This window comes from Ptychodera flava, chromosome 11 (genome assembly GCF_041260155.1).
Source record: "Ptychodera flava strain L36383 chromosome 11, AS_Pfla_20210202, whole genome shotgun sequence".
NCBI classification, from domain to species: domain Eukaryota; kingdom Metazoa; phylum Hemichordata; class Enteropneusta; family Ptychoderidae; genus Ptychodera; species Ptychodera flava.
In genome coordinates, this window is record NC_091938.1 from 43,278,215 (window position 1) to 43,293,148 (window position 14,934).

Here is a 14,934-nt window from a genome sequence, read left to right on the forward strand (position 1 = left end):
TATAACTTCTCCCCATTTGCATCATTCTTACATCATAACATGTCATTCTCTGGCATGCTAATGCCATACAAGAGTTATCTGAAAGCGAAATAAAATCTGATTTTTGCAAACAATATTACACAAAGAGTAGACATGACATCACGCCAAAATTAAACTCTATCAATTCACATTAACAGTTGAAAATATTAGACAAAGAAATACAAATGCAAAGCTTGTACAGATGAATTAGAAAACTCATTAAAATGATCAATTGTAGAAAGTGCCTGTCTTGTCCCACACTATCACCAAGATTCAAAAGTAATTTCTGAATGTAGCACAGTGCAACATGGCAATGATCATAAACTGTGATTAGTAATTATATGCCATGCCAAAAAATACTATTTAGAAATATGGACGACTGCAGAATTTTCATATAAATTCATGACATCGCCAAATTATGCTAAATTATACATATAATCTTGATCAACTTTGTCAGAAATGACTTCGTATTCCTAATCCTACACTCTCATACTTGGATTTATTGCACTTTAGGGTCACTTGAATCACATATAATACTCTCGTAGTTGTGTTAGTTCAAACCAGTCTTTGGACTGAGCGCAATTCCTATTACCACAATACTGCAAAGCATGCTGTGAAATTCCTGCTCTATCGACGTGGTGTCATGGAGGCCAAGAATCAAAGTGTACGTGTATAAAATAGTTTTATTAGCTCTTATTAGGTATACCAATGTGAGGTTATCATATAAGCTGAAGTCAGTTGCATCTGTATGTATGTGTGTATGTATGTATGTATGTATGTATGTATGTATGTGTATAGTATGTCTGTCAACATCAAAAACTCCTGCAATGCTGCACATTTTAGCTTGGTATATTGTGTGGATGCATCCTGGGCTATAGATGGGATTTTGTACAAATGAAATTTGCATTGTCAAAATTATGCAAACGAGCTTAAAATACATGAAAACGGTCAAAAATTAATAACTCAAGAACCACTATTATGATTACTTTGAAAATGAGTGTGCAAGTACCTTAGGTGGACCTTATACAGTTATATGTATATCGTGAAGATATCTTGAATTTTTATTTTTGCTGAATTTTTCGATTATTTTTCTCAATTTAAGTAAAAATTCTTCTTCTCCGAAAGAGTTTCTCTTCTAGTTTGTTGAAATTACAACAGAATTGGCAAAATTACCATTTTGGGGCAATTGTTTGTCATTTTTGGTAAAAAATTGTAAAATACATTTTTTCTTTATAACTGCTGGACAGACAGCTTTTATATTTGGTGTACAGATGCCCAAAGATGGCAATAGTTGGATTTGTAGAAATTGTCTAAAAATGTGCAAATTTGTATTTTAAAGACAATTTTGTCCTTTTTGGTCAAGAAAATGTATTTTTAAACAATTTTGTCATTTTTGGTCAATAAAAATTTGCTCTCAAAACTACTTGTCTGATAGCTTTGTTATATGGTATAAAATTCCAGAAGGATGTTATTTGTTATTATGGATAAATCTTCTGCACAAAGTGTTTGGAAACCCCCAAATTTATATAATTTTAATAGGTAACGTTCTCAAGTTAAACCTTAAGTTAAGTGACCTTAAATGACCTATACCAACCTAGGATGTATTCTGAGACAGAGGTTAAGGCTGTGAACTTAATTTTGTTACCTTCTCGTGTCTATTTGTAGACAGAGAAGGTATTAGAGTTGAAAACCAGTATGCTGGTGTCAACTACTTCCGTCTGTCAATACTTCTTGTCAATACGTCTGTCAAGATCCGTTGACGTTATGCCATTGTGATGGGTCATATCATAAACTGATGGGGGTGTTCATGGTCAACTTCAGGTTGAGGTGTAGGAGAACGATTTTGAGCTGTGACAAAAATCAAAAGGGACTTAGTGGCATAAGCCACAGTGTTACATGTAAGCCTTTCTCCAAGGTTCTTAGTTGACTACGATCTATTACAGACTACTGAGCTGACTTTAGGGGTACTCACTTTGTGTTTGCTCACCCTGTGTGCGCTAGTGTTTGGTACTGAGTTGCGTGGATATCCCCTTATGGCCTCACGTGATATGGGCCTGTTGCATAATCTGCAGATGATCACATGCCTCTGAGTCTGAAAACGGTCCTTGTGTAAGCCTGTCGGCATTTTCCTTGCATTTTTTCTCATTTAATTTTGCAAAATATCGGCGAGTACCTCAATATTTCAAGATAACTCTTTCTTCCCAATCGTTTCCTTGAGTTTCAGAGTCATATGAACGAAAATGAGTGAAAGTTTTAGACAGGAAAATTGGACGTCGGCCATGTTCAATGTTTACAGTACAATCAGAAGTTTATGTGGAGGAAATAACTAACAAACACTATTCATGATGCCCGCCCTCTAGAGGCAGACCTTCCTATATGAAGTACAACATTTGATGCTTGTAGAAAGCTTGACCACACAAAGGAGCATTTTAACTTTTAGAAAATGACAAATTGAATAAGAAGCTATTCTGAAAATGTCAAATACTGAGAAAAAATGCGCAAATATTCAAAATAAACAGGTTAACTGACTGGTCAGCTATAAAAAACAATGAAAATGTTTATGATCAAAAGTTTTTGAGATGCGCACATTTTAACAAATACAGAAATTATTAACATTATATATATAAGACCAAACTATTTTTTCAGGGATGGGACAGGTTGGAAATGAGGGGTGAGAGACAAAGGCACTCCTATTGCTGCATGTGGATGCAGCCACACCATTTCATTTACAGCATACTTATTCACTGTGTTGTGTTCAAGTTCCATATTGTACTGACTGTCATACAAGGATAACATAAGCAAATCAAATCAATTAGAAAAGGATCAATGCTGTTGTGTGGATTTTGCTGAACACGGCTGATTTTAATATTTCGCCCTACATATTTGGTATCTAGCAAAGGCATATTTTGATGTAAAGTCAAAATTAACACTACATTGCTGACAATATATGTTACCGTTTCTGCATGAACTTTTCTTTTTTAAATTATAGAAAGTACTTCGATCAGATTAACAATTATCGTGATGTCAACCCATGATTTTACATCACAAAGACTGTAATTCTGCTAATTTTTTTTATTTTTCAAGTCATTTTATAAATTTTGCACTGCACAAGATGATTGAACAAATTGCAATGTTTGAATTTGTAAACTCAAAGAATAAAAATCCTTTGGTCACAGATTAAATTATTTTTTTAAAAGAAATTTACTCTTAAACACTTTTAGCATATATTCTTTACACGATCATGTATTTCAAGGAAAATATGCCTATTAAAAACAGTAATTTCTTCACTTTCAATTTCTTTTGAATACTATGACAATTATCAACCATGAGGTTTTACAAACACAAGACCAGATAAGCGTTTTTCATCATTACCACAGGACTCTTTGAATATCCCTTAAAAACAGTTAAAAGTGACTTAAAATGATCACTTGGTATACATTTAATTTACAGATGCCAGGTTGTGTATTTCACATGCACTCAGGTCAGTAGGGAAGTGCGTCATTACTATTTTGGACTGTTAATTCTTATTTCTGAATTATTTAACCTTTTTTCCACACTGAACTATCTTTAGGCAGTTTATACTGTAGCTTAGAATTTTTTTTGATTGATGTATTTAATCATCTTTTGGGTTCTTTGGGTCCATATCTCACCTCATGCCCCTACATCATCAACTATTTACCAATAACTCCATGCCAACAACCAATTACCTGACCTGGCCACACATTAGAGAAGGTACAGCGTCATTGACGGTATTTTTATATTTGGTATCAATTTGTTGTGAAATTTGATCCAGAAAACAAAGCTAATATTAATTTTTTTTATTGCGGACCAATTTTTTCAACTTTTCCATATAAGACACACAAGAACTGATAAAAAATTTGGATCCAGGATAATTCCAGCTGCATAATCACCTCCCACAGTGGAAGGCATTTCACGATCTGTAACTTACTTAAGTGCTGTTTACATTTGAATGACAGCACTGATAGCATTTAAAAACTCCTCACAGTCAATAGCAAGGGATGGAAAATTTGATATCGGGGAGGGGAGTGTATGTAGAAGAGTAATGAGGTAGCATTAATTTTTTTCCCTTTGTACATTATTTTTTCCCCAGTCTCGCACCTTTTCTTTTGTCAAGCCTTCTCTGGCTGATTTTTAGCTATTATAGACTATAGTCTATAGAAGTTATTGGGATGGGTATCCGTCCGGCGTCAGTCTGTATGTATGTATGTATGTATGTATGTATGTCCGTTTGTGAGGCGTCGGTCCACTCAAATATCTTTAGAACCGCAGTACTTACTGATTTGATATTTGTTGTGTCGATGAAAAATATGATTTTTAGAAACTGTTTTTTTTAATATTTTGATATTGTTGACAATAGGCAAATTAACGCCAAAAAAGGTGTTTTTGGTAAAAAATCTTCTTCATAACCGCTGGTCAGACAGCTTTGTTATTTGGTATACAGGTTCCTAGGGATAACCCAATTTAGATTTGTTCAAATTGTGATGAAATATGCAAATGTGTATTTTTAAGGAATTTTTTGTCATTTTTGGTCAAAATTTGACTTACATTGTATGTAATTCTTGTACTGTATAAACCCTATCAATTCACCCAGAAAAAAAAAATTAATATGATAAAATAATTAATATGATTTTAAATAATTGAATTAATTAGGAAATCATCAAAGCCAAAATAATTTTAGTGTGGAATTATCAGAAAGTTCAACTTTTTTTGACAGTTCATAGTGAAATGCTTACCATCTTGGAGGATTAAAACATGTAAAGGCAACTTTCCTTAATCCCAACTTTGATATATTCTGAACCACCATTTATGTTATCTAAAAGAAGTTGCTCATAATAGTTTGTCATGATAGGGTGGTAAAATAAATAGAGATAGAGAAAGTTCTAATTTCCATTTATGGTTGACTTGGTAAGGATAAAATAAGATTACTTTTTGAGGAAAAAATAAATTGGTCAATTAAAAGAGTGGTCAAAGTGATAGGGTTTTTATGGTAAAGCTGGGCTGTAATATTCCTCTGTGCTATTTATAGCAATTATGCAATCTGTGTAAACAGTGCAATGAAAGTGTAACATGATTCCTTATAATGTTTTTGATGACCTTGAACTTCTTAAGTTTCAAACATTTGTCTCTTCAGTGTGCTTTCTCTGAGTACGTACAGTCTCAGCTTATTCAACAGAACTTACTTACAATGTTAATTTGAAAGTTAAAATGTGCTTGGTTAATAGGATAAAAATACTGATATTAAAAGATACCGTGCTCAAGATTCATTATAAACTGACAGATATGCTGTTTTTTTATGACGTAAATCTTGATTTAAGCAAGTCTTGTTTACTTTACTTAGAATGTAATTAACTCTCGTTTATTTGCTATTATAGACTAATATAGTCTGATGAAATATGCAAATCTGTATTTTTACGAAATTTTTTCCATTTTTGGTCAGGCCATCTTGAAATGAGCTATCAAAGATATCCACCTTCTTCATCAATACATGTGTCACAAAAGGTTATTCTCTACATAACACAGCAGAGCTCTGTCAACTGTTGAGTTGCTTGTTTTTTCAAAACCGCTGGTCAGACAGCTTTAATATTTGGTTTACATGTCCCTAGGATGACCTTAGTGAGATAATTTCATACAGTCAGGAAATACTTAATTTTGTATCCATGTCTATAGTAGCTTCAGGGACTTTGGCCCTATGTTTTGTATTGACATTTGCTTATGTATGTAGGATCTGCTTGTCCTATTGCCAGAGAAGTTGATATGAAGGTTTCTAAAGTTGACCCCTGTACCTAACTTGCAGATCTTATTTGCTTTTGTCATTCTTTTTTTTCTGCTTGCACTGTGTAGAAATCATTGTCATAACATCAACATAAAATTTTGCTGCACTGAACAGATAGAAACAACATTCATTGTTAATCTTTGGTACCAATACTAGTATCTACTGATTCCGATCAAATGTAGCAACACTGTATGATTGGCAGTAATTTTTTTCTTGATGTTTAGAGAGCCGGTAACGTCTTTTGTTAACATTGTGAAGATCTCTTAAATATACCATATTCCTCCAATTATAAGACCTCGTCCGTATACCGTACAAGACTCCCCTCCGATTATTTTATTGATTCGTAATTAGCCGTTAGTTCATTTCTAAGACCCCCTAGGGGGTACACCCAAATTCTGACTAGAACAATAGAGCCATTGTCACGTTATGAGTCAAGGATATCCACGTCACTTACGCTGATTATCAAAGTCACAAACAAGTGTCAAAGTGAAGTATCAAACCTCGGAACAACACACTATTGTTGGCGTTTGGAACATGTTAATCAGAAACGGTTCCATCGTTTCCTGGCGATAAAAGTGCACTTCCATTTTGCCACCTAAATGAACATTAAAAGAGTCGCATTTTTGAGTGTCTCGATCTAGTACTATGTCGTCTTTTCATTGCTGTCATTTTGCTACCATCAAAATATGCAGATTTTTCAACATCTTGATCAAGTATGAATTGAGCATTTTGATGCAATTTGGCTACCATAAATAGTCAGGTTTTAGGATGTGTCGATCAAGTATGATTCGCTTATTTCATCGCGATCAAAAAACACAATTTACTCTTACACAAACACAAAAAAGTTTGGGTTTTGGTAGTTCCCTTTTTGGAGACTGTTGTGGCCCTTAAAAGGGCCATTTCATTTTTATTGTTTTGCGGCATGATTTGGTCTGTTTTACTGAATATTTATGGCAAAAACAGTACCTCAGACTAATTGCTTTAGCAGAGGTACAGCCGCATCATTTGCCAAAGAACTGATGTGACATTTCTGTGCCATGCCTACTCTTGGAGAATGGATGAATGCTTTCTCAGGGCTCGAAATTAACTGTTTTCCCTGGTAGTTCACATGGGCTACCATTTTCTGAAGTTGGTAGCCCAATGACAATGTGTGGTAGCCCACGCATATTTTAGTTCAGGGATATAAATTTTCATCAACCAGACAAGAAAAGGCTATTTCTAAAGATCCTGCCTTAGAATACTTGCACATCTTTAATACCCAAGGAAACAGGTATAATGGACAATAGTGATACTCAAAAATTTGGTGACCAATTGACAACCTGTTTCACTCTAAGAGTTGTATTCAAATTTTGATAGTCGTCATGACAATGACACGACCTCAGCACTGAGACATACTGTAGCAGGGCTAAAAATAGGGAGAAGGCATAGGGAGGGAAGAAGCATAATTTCCGCGTACTTGTGATTGATACATTATGATCAAAATGCATATTGAAACTTTATTGCAAAGTTCCATAACAGGTCGTCTTTGTAATTTGCATAACAAATGCATAGTATAGCCTTTCTGTAGTTTGACTGCATTTAGCTCGTCCCTGAGTGACGTACCTGACATGCGCCATGGCATGCCAAATACTGACTGAATTTCAGGTCAAAAGCTTTGGTAGTCAGTGTGGGCTACCATTTAATGGATTTCGGTAGCCCCAGTGAAAAGTTGGTAGTCTGTGGACGCGGGACTACCGCTAATTTCAAGCCCTGCTTTCTTCTTTGCCTTCAAGTAGTATTTTTGTTGACTGACAAGTCACGATCAATGATATTCGAAAGTAACCATACTCCATCTCACTTCAAACTTGCATCTTTGCGACTTTGCTGAAAATTATTTCAATTTCTTCCATTAATATGTTTTATCAATTTTGTAGTTTTTCTCAGTAATAAAGGTTTTATTGTTTGAACAGCATTTTGTGCTTGTGTGTGTCCTTTTCCTGAACTAGTCCCAGCAATGAGTATAAAGATAGTGTAACAGATTTTCAAGATTATGCATGCTTTTGAAGTCTTGCAAGAGAAAAATACCCAACTTCATAAACAGCCCAATACACTTACAGTTACAACAAACACATGAATGTTCATACCATAATCAAAACAGTTGATCATAGATGACTGAATTCCACATCAAGAGACATTTTGGTCATCGATACAAGTAATAAATATCTCGGTAAGCTGATGCTTCAACACTTTACCTGTTCGAGCCTGCCCGTTCGTAAGATCACATTTCATTTCGAGATATGGTTAGACTTTTTTTGAAACTTTGAGCGAAATGATAAAACTCACGACGTTTAATTGATCATTTATTTTAAGGAGTACAGTAATTGAAATCGTACAGAAAAAACACCAGACGGACACCATCCCACTGTGTGCATGTGCTTAACAGAGTTTAACCTAGACCTCATGCACTGATACCTTTGACCTATTGCGTTAATTGACCAATCACAGCTAGCGGAACTTTAGGGACTTTCCCTTTACTCGTTGTCTGACTTTTGTGGCCATGCTATGGGGAGCCAGCTGCTGCAGGGGAGTGTACTTGTTGCAACGAAGCATCATGGTAATTATCTATACACGAAATATGAAGATTTATTGCTATCATTTTGTTTAATAAAAGAAGATATGGCAAATACACCATATTTCAAAACTTGTGGATTTCCATTAATTTATACAGATTCGACTGCCAATTTCTACATAGCATGGCATGAGTCAATATCACAGAGTATGAGTTGTCTGTAGTGTGAATCAAAAAATCATTGGCATAAAAATTTGCATAACATTGCATAACTTAGCATAAATTACTACAACATTCGATTTCGCGGTGACATCCGTGTATTAGACCCCCACATCTTTTTCGTCACCTTTGTCTTAGAATCTAAAGAATACGGTATCAATAAAAGAATTAAACAAATTCAAAGGGTCATGCTACAAATGAAAAACATTTAGTTACCTTGGACCCCTCAATTTAAGCATTCCTGAGGCATACAAGACTTTGATTAAAAATATTTTTTGTGCATTTTCATCCAATGCAAGTTGTTATTTTGGTGCTTTTCTGACAAATTGCCATCATTTTGCCATGTGGTCAATTGAAAAATCCTTGCAGACATATCATAATTAGGTTTCTGTACATCATTTATCATTTGTAAAACAGAATTATTGTCCCAGTACATCTCATCGTAAATTTTGGTAAAATTGCCAAGGTTTTCTGAATATACACTATTTTAGATGAAAATACACTGACATGTTTGATTTTTTGTGCATTTTCATCCAATGAGTAAAAACTACTCCAACTAAGATTTCTGAGTTTATTTATATCTTGTTTGTTCACATGAACTCCGTCTTTGCGTAGGTATGGAAAATAAAAAATATGCAGTCGCATTAAATAGAGTGAAAAACATATTTTTTGAGATTTTCCTTCACGTAGCTTATTGACCTACCTGTCAACAATATTCAGTAAAGAAATTTTCTTAGTGTCTGAAATATTGATGGTAGGACAATTTCTTTCATATGCACACTTTTGCCTGCCACTGTTATCACCACGCATGACAGATCGTTGCTTCAAGTTATCGATGTTTGAATTAAGATAAACTTCAGTGGAAACTTTCACTGAAATTTGACTCAGAACTGGTCAAAATTAGGTCTAAACTGAGTGAAACAATAAAACTTGTACACAAATATAGATATTTCTTCATATTTTAGTAACAGATTAAATAGAGGTATTGGGCTAGCTGCTCTGAATAACCAACAGATTAGTGTACCGGTATGTGAATCAGGATGACTGAGTCACACTCTATCGCAGCAAGATTAATGCCCATTGTATGACATTCGAACAGGATGACAACGTCATTGATCAATGAATGAGTAGAAATGCATACTCTTGACACGCCCGTATATAAATGTTCAGATATTTTTGACAGAGAGCTTTAAGATTGCCAGTTAAATTTGAGCAAAAGCTCGGAGATCTACCCTTCTTGGCGGGAGATTGGCACATGTTATTAGTCCCCACGGACACCGTCCGGGGCGACTTATAGGTTTGGTCATGTCCGTGCGTCCGTGCGTCCGTCCGTGCGTCCGTCCGTTCACACAGATATCTCAGACATGCCCTGGTCAATTTCTTTCAAACTTTGCACAAGGATAGTACCCTACCCCATACAGATGGACGTTGATTTGTTTCACAATGCGATCAAATTTGGCCAGGTCAGAGGACTTTTTAGTTTACATCTCCATAGACTTCCATGTATAAGGCATTTCTCCATAGACTCCCATGTATAAGTCAGTTCTGCATAGAATCCCATGTATAAGGCCAAATAAAATAAAAATTTAGTTTCTCATCGTATTCATATTGCAAAAAGGATGCAGTGACACAGTTTTTAGCCCCAAGGATGAAGTCCAGGGGGCTTATAGATTGGGTCATGTCCCTCCATTCATGCAGATATCTCAGATATTTTGACAAAATGTGACATGACCTCGGTGACCTTTGACCTCAAATATACATATTTGTCCATAACTCAGTAACCACAAGTACTACACCCTTCATATATGGTATGATGGGACACCTTATGACGCCACATATTGTATGTCATTAATTATGCACATATCTAATTTTGAGCGAGCCTATAGAGCTAGAGGTCTGATTTTTGGTATATAGGGAAAACTCTGCAATACAATTTTTTTGACAAAATGTCACATGACCTCCATGACCTTTGACCTCAAATATACATATTTGTCCATAACTCAGTAACCACAAGTGCTACACCCTTCATATATGGTATGATGGGACACCTTATGACGCCGCATATTGTTCCTCATTAATTATGCACATATTTAATTTTGAGCGAGCCAATAGAGCTAGAGGTCTGATTTATGGTATATAGGGATAACTTAGCAATACAATTTTTTTGACAAAATGTCACGTGACCTCAATGACCTTTGACCTGAAATATACATATTTGTCCATAATTCAGTAACCACAAGTGCTACACCCTTCATATTTGGTATGATGGAAGACCTTATGACGCCACATACTGTACCTCATTAATTATGTGCATATCTAATTCTGAGCAAGCCAATAGAGCTGGATGTCTGATTTTTGGTATTTAGGGATAACTATAGGAAAGAAATTTTTTGACCAAATGTCATGTGACCTCTAAGACCTTTTACCTAAAATATACGTTTATGTCAATAAATAAGTAACCACAAGTGCTATGTCCTTTATATTTAATAGGATGGGAGACCTTATGACAACACACGCTTTACCTCATTAATTATGCACATATCTAATTCTGGGTAAGCGAATAGAGCTAGAGGTCTGAATTTTGGCATATAGCGATTAATTAGCAATACAATTTTTTTCGCCCCAAATGTCACGTGACCTAGATGACCTTTGACCTTGATTAAACATATATATATATATATATATATATATATATATATATATATATATATATATATATATATATATATATATATATATATATATATATATATATATATATATGCATAACTCAGTAACCACAAGTTCTATACCCTCCAATTTTGATAGGATGTGAGACCTTAAGATGTCACATCTTGTACCTCATTTATTATGCACATATGTATTTCTTGGCTGGCCAATACAGTTAGAGGTCTGATCTTTTTTCCAGATTTAGAACCATAACTGAGACATGCCTCATGTGTTTCAAATTGGGAAAAACGACATAGACCTATGTGCCCGTAGATCTCAACATATACAGTCCAGTGATACATGTACTTCTTAAAGGCGGAGCCTCCCTTTAAAAGGACGCCAAGTTATGGCAGCGTTCATTGTGTAAGTGGACACCAAACAGGCAACACGCAGGCACATGCTCCAGAAAATGCAACTTTTTAGTTTTCCCCGGCCGCAAAAACACAGACAGACTGCCAAGCGGTCAGCGCGAAGTTGCTGCCGATCGAACTCTGTGGTTATATTCAAAGTCTAACGCGACTGGAATACAATTTTTTGGGAAATTCAAGCATTTGTGGTGGGGAATCAATGACCGTTGGCGATTTGAACCGACCGTCAATCAAAAGCTTGCATAAACTCTGTTTGCAGGATTAGCAAAATGTGACAAAAGGTTGAGATCAGTTTGTGTAATCAATGTTATAGAAATCAAACATCGTACTGGCCAAGCGCTTGACTGGGAGGAGAACTCCACTAATGCGAGAACCTGGGATTGAAAAGTGCGGCTTTAATGACCACATTTCCCTGCCCCATCAAGACTAATACTCCTATTACAAGTGGGGACTATGTCATTGTCAATGACTTGTTTACAATTGTTCTTAGCCACTAATGTAGCAATTGAACTCACGCATGCCTGTGCCACTTAGAAACTATGCTGATAACCAAAAGATCTAGCACACAACGCACCACAGTGTGGAGTACAGAATCGGCCATTTTTAATATATAATGAGTGATAATAGACACACCCACTTTTTATGCTCAGTCCAAAGACTGAATACGGTGTTCATTACTCAGTCTCATTTCACAGCTCACTCAATGTCGTAGATATCTTTGATTAGTGACCAGTTTGAGCCACTTGATTTTCAAAGTCGTCTCGCTGCTGACATGTATACATACATGTAGTATGTACTACTGTGTTTATACTGACCTTCAATGCTTCAGTGTAAGCACTTTGTCAATCCTCTACTTTTCTGTGTTCTCTCAGGGCTTCTTTGTGTCTGTTATCTTATTTTCTAAGCTATCTGCTTTCTTTCCACTCTGTCTTACTTGCTATAAACAGTTATAATCTGTCTACGTTTGGAAAATCTGAATGGAAAATGGCCAGCCGATCGCAATTTTCATGTATGCTCATTAGCTTGACTGCCATGATAAAAAAATACAACAGTGGTATTGCAGTTTTGTATGGGCATTTCTTATTGGTCAAAAAACTTCCTGAAATGCATTCCTGACCAATCAAGTATGATGTTATGAAACAATGTCAATTTTTACTGTGGCTGAAACTAGGGGGTCTTATATGACTCCTTAACATGAGAAAAGCTTAAAGACTGATGTTTCTTGCATTACTGTGCCTATGAAATGGGGAGCTGAAATTTTCATTTTTAATTTTACGAAATGGTATTTTTTAAAAATTTCGTAAAATCCACTCAAAAATTTGCATGTACAAAATTCGAGGGCGACAGTGGAAACACAGCACTGGTAACATTAAATTAGAGGGCATTTGAAAAGTACACCACTTGCTCGGCAAGCCAAATTACTATGAAGAAAAGGCAAAGAACTGGGGGCCAGTTTTGGTACTTGTGTAAGTGTACAGTAATGACAGAAATATTGCTTTTTAGATAATGATAAAGAAATTAGATTTTTATCAACAGTATTCACAGTCATAAATTTATTAATATTTTTACTTTTGCTATGACCAATGGCTACAATATGTGGTATATCAGCATGCCAGGGATGCAGGCTGTAAGTTTGATCTAGTTAATAGCGATCCAGTGGCAAGAATCTGTGAGTCATTGACCATGTTTTATTTCTCTTTACATGTAGTGCATTAGCAGACCAAGCAACAGGAAAGAAGAAAGTTTTGGTACCTTACAGAGATTCTGTATTGACAAAACTCTTACAGGGAGCACTTGGTGGCAACAGCAAGACAATTATGGTATGTATATGCAGTAGTGATGAAAGGGGAAGTTCAGTCACTGCATGAAATCGGGCGTTTACGATGTTATAAGCTAATGTAAACACGCCTTATCCGCTTCCTGTCCCGTTGATTAAGCCGGCTTAAATTTCCTAGGGGTGTGACCGGCAGAAACTTACTCATCTTATATCTTACACTTAAGCTGTTACAGGCCGTGTACGTCGAATCTACAACTACGCCCCAATGCATGTTTCAGCAGGGTGATCGATTTTTTTTAGCTACTATAGACTATAGTCTATAGAAGCTATTGGGATAGGTATCCGTCCGGCGTCCGGCGTCAGTCTGTATGTATGTATGTATGTCCGTTTGTGAGGCGTCCCTCCACTCAAATATCTTGAGAACAGCAGTACTTACTGATTTGATATTTGTTGTGTAGATGAAAAATATGTTTTTTGAGAAACTGTTTTTTTTAATTTTTTGATATTGTTGAAAATATGCAAATTAGCGCCAAAAAAGGCATTTTTGGTAAAAAATCTTCTTCATAACTGCTGGTCAGACAGCTTTGTTATTTGGTATACAGGTCCCTAGGGATAACCCAACTTAGATTTTTTCAAGTTGTGATGAAATATGCAAATCTATATTTTTAAGGAATTTTTTGTCATTTTTGGTCAAAACTTTATTTCATCAAAACTGCTCATCTGACAGCTTTGATATTTGGTATACAAGTTCCTATACATGAACCTAATATTATATATTGTTTATATGAGGAAATCTGCAATTTTGATATTTGGCATACAGGTTCCTGGGAGTTGCCTTAGTGTGATATATTGAAATTTGATGAAATCTTCAATTTTTGTATTTTTGGGTCAATTTTTGCCATTTTTCAGGTATTTCAAGGTATCAAAAACGAGGAGTGAGGGACATAGTGCGGGACACGCAAACTGCAATTTATCGCACTCTGAGGGACGTCCCGCACTGTGTAAAATATTGGACTCTGAGGGAACGTCCCGCAGAGAGTTAAAAACTGGACTCTTGAGGGACGGGGGCGGCCCCCAACGATGTGCATTGGTATAGCACAAAATCACGATCGGGCCCATGGAGATCGGGCTTACTAAACATTGCGCTGCAGGTCGCTGAAACTGCATGTAATACTTGAAAATTTATCGAAAGGCGTGTAGGTGAAGAGAGTTGCGTGTTCCCCATGTTGGGGCTGTATGCTATGGGCAGTCTTGAATTAATTGGAACGACGAGGATGAAATTTACGCGAGACATGTTTGCCATGTTGAGACTGCTTCAAAGCATGGACTGTGAAATTTTGTGAGGTCGACAAATTAGGTAACAAAAAACCCTCAAACGCACGTGGGTGTCACATCAGAAGTGGCCGCGATTACAGACGGAGCGATCTGTGACACTGCACCGGCCGCTCGATGGACGACGCGTAAGCAGACATCGCGTGCCAGCCCTTGGAAATATATTGTA

The 14,934-nt window shown here is 36.0% G+C and overlaps 1 protein-coding gene across 3 annotated transcripts in view; it reads left to right on the plus strand.

The window, feature by feature from the left end:
• LOC139144565 (kinesin-like protein KIF28P) overlaps nt 1-14,934 on the plus strand; it is a 503,294-nt gene that overhangs the window by 147,357 nt on the left and 341,003 nt on the right. For all 3 annotated transcript variants that reach the window (XM_070715275.1, XM_070715274.1, XM_070715276.1), the window contains exon 7: nt 13,365-13,476. In XM_070715275.1, the coding sequence (XP_070571376.1) occupies nt 13,365-13,476 (112 nt within the window). The remainder of the gene's footprint in view (nt 1-13,364; nt 13,477-14,934) is intronic.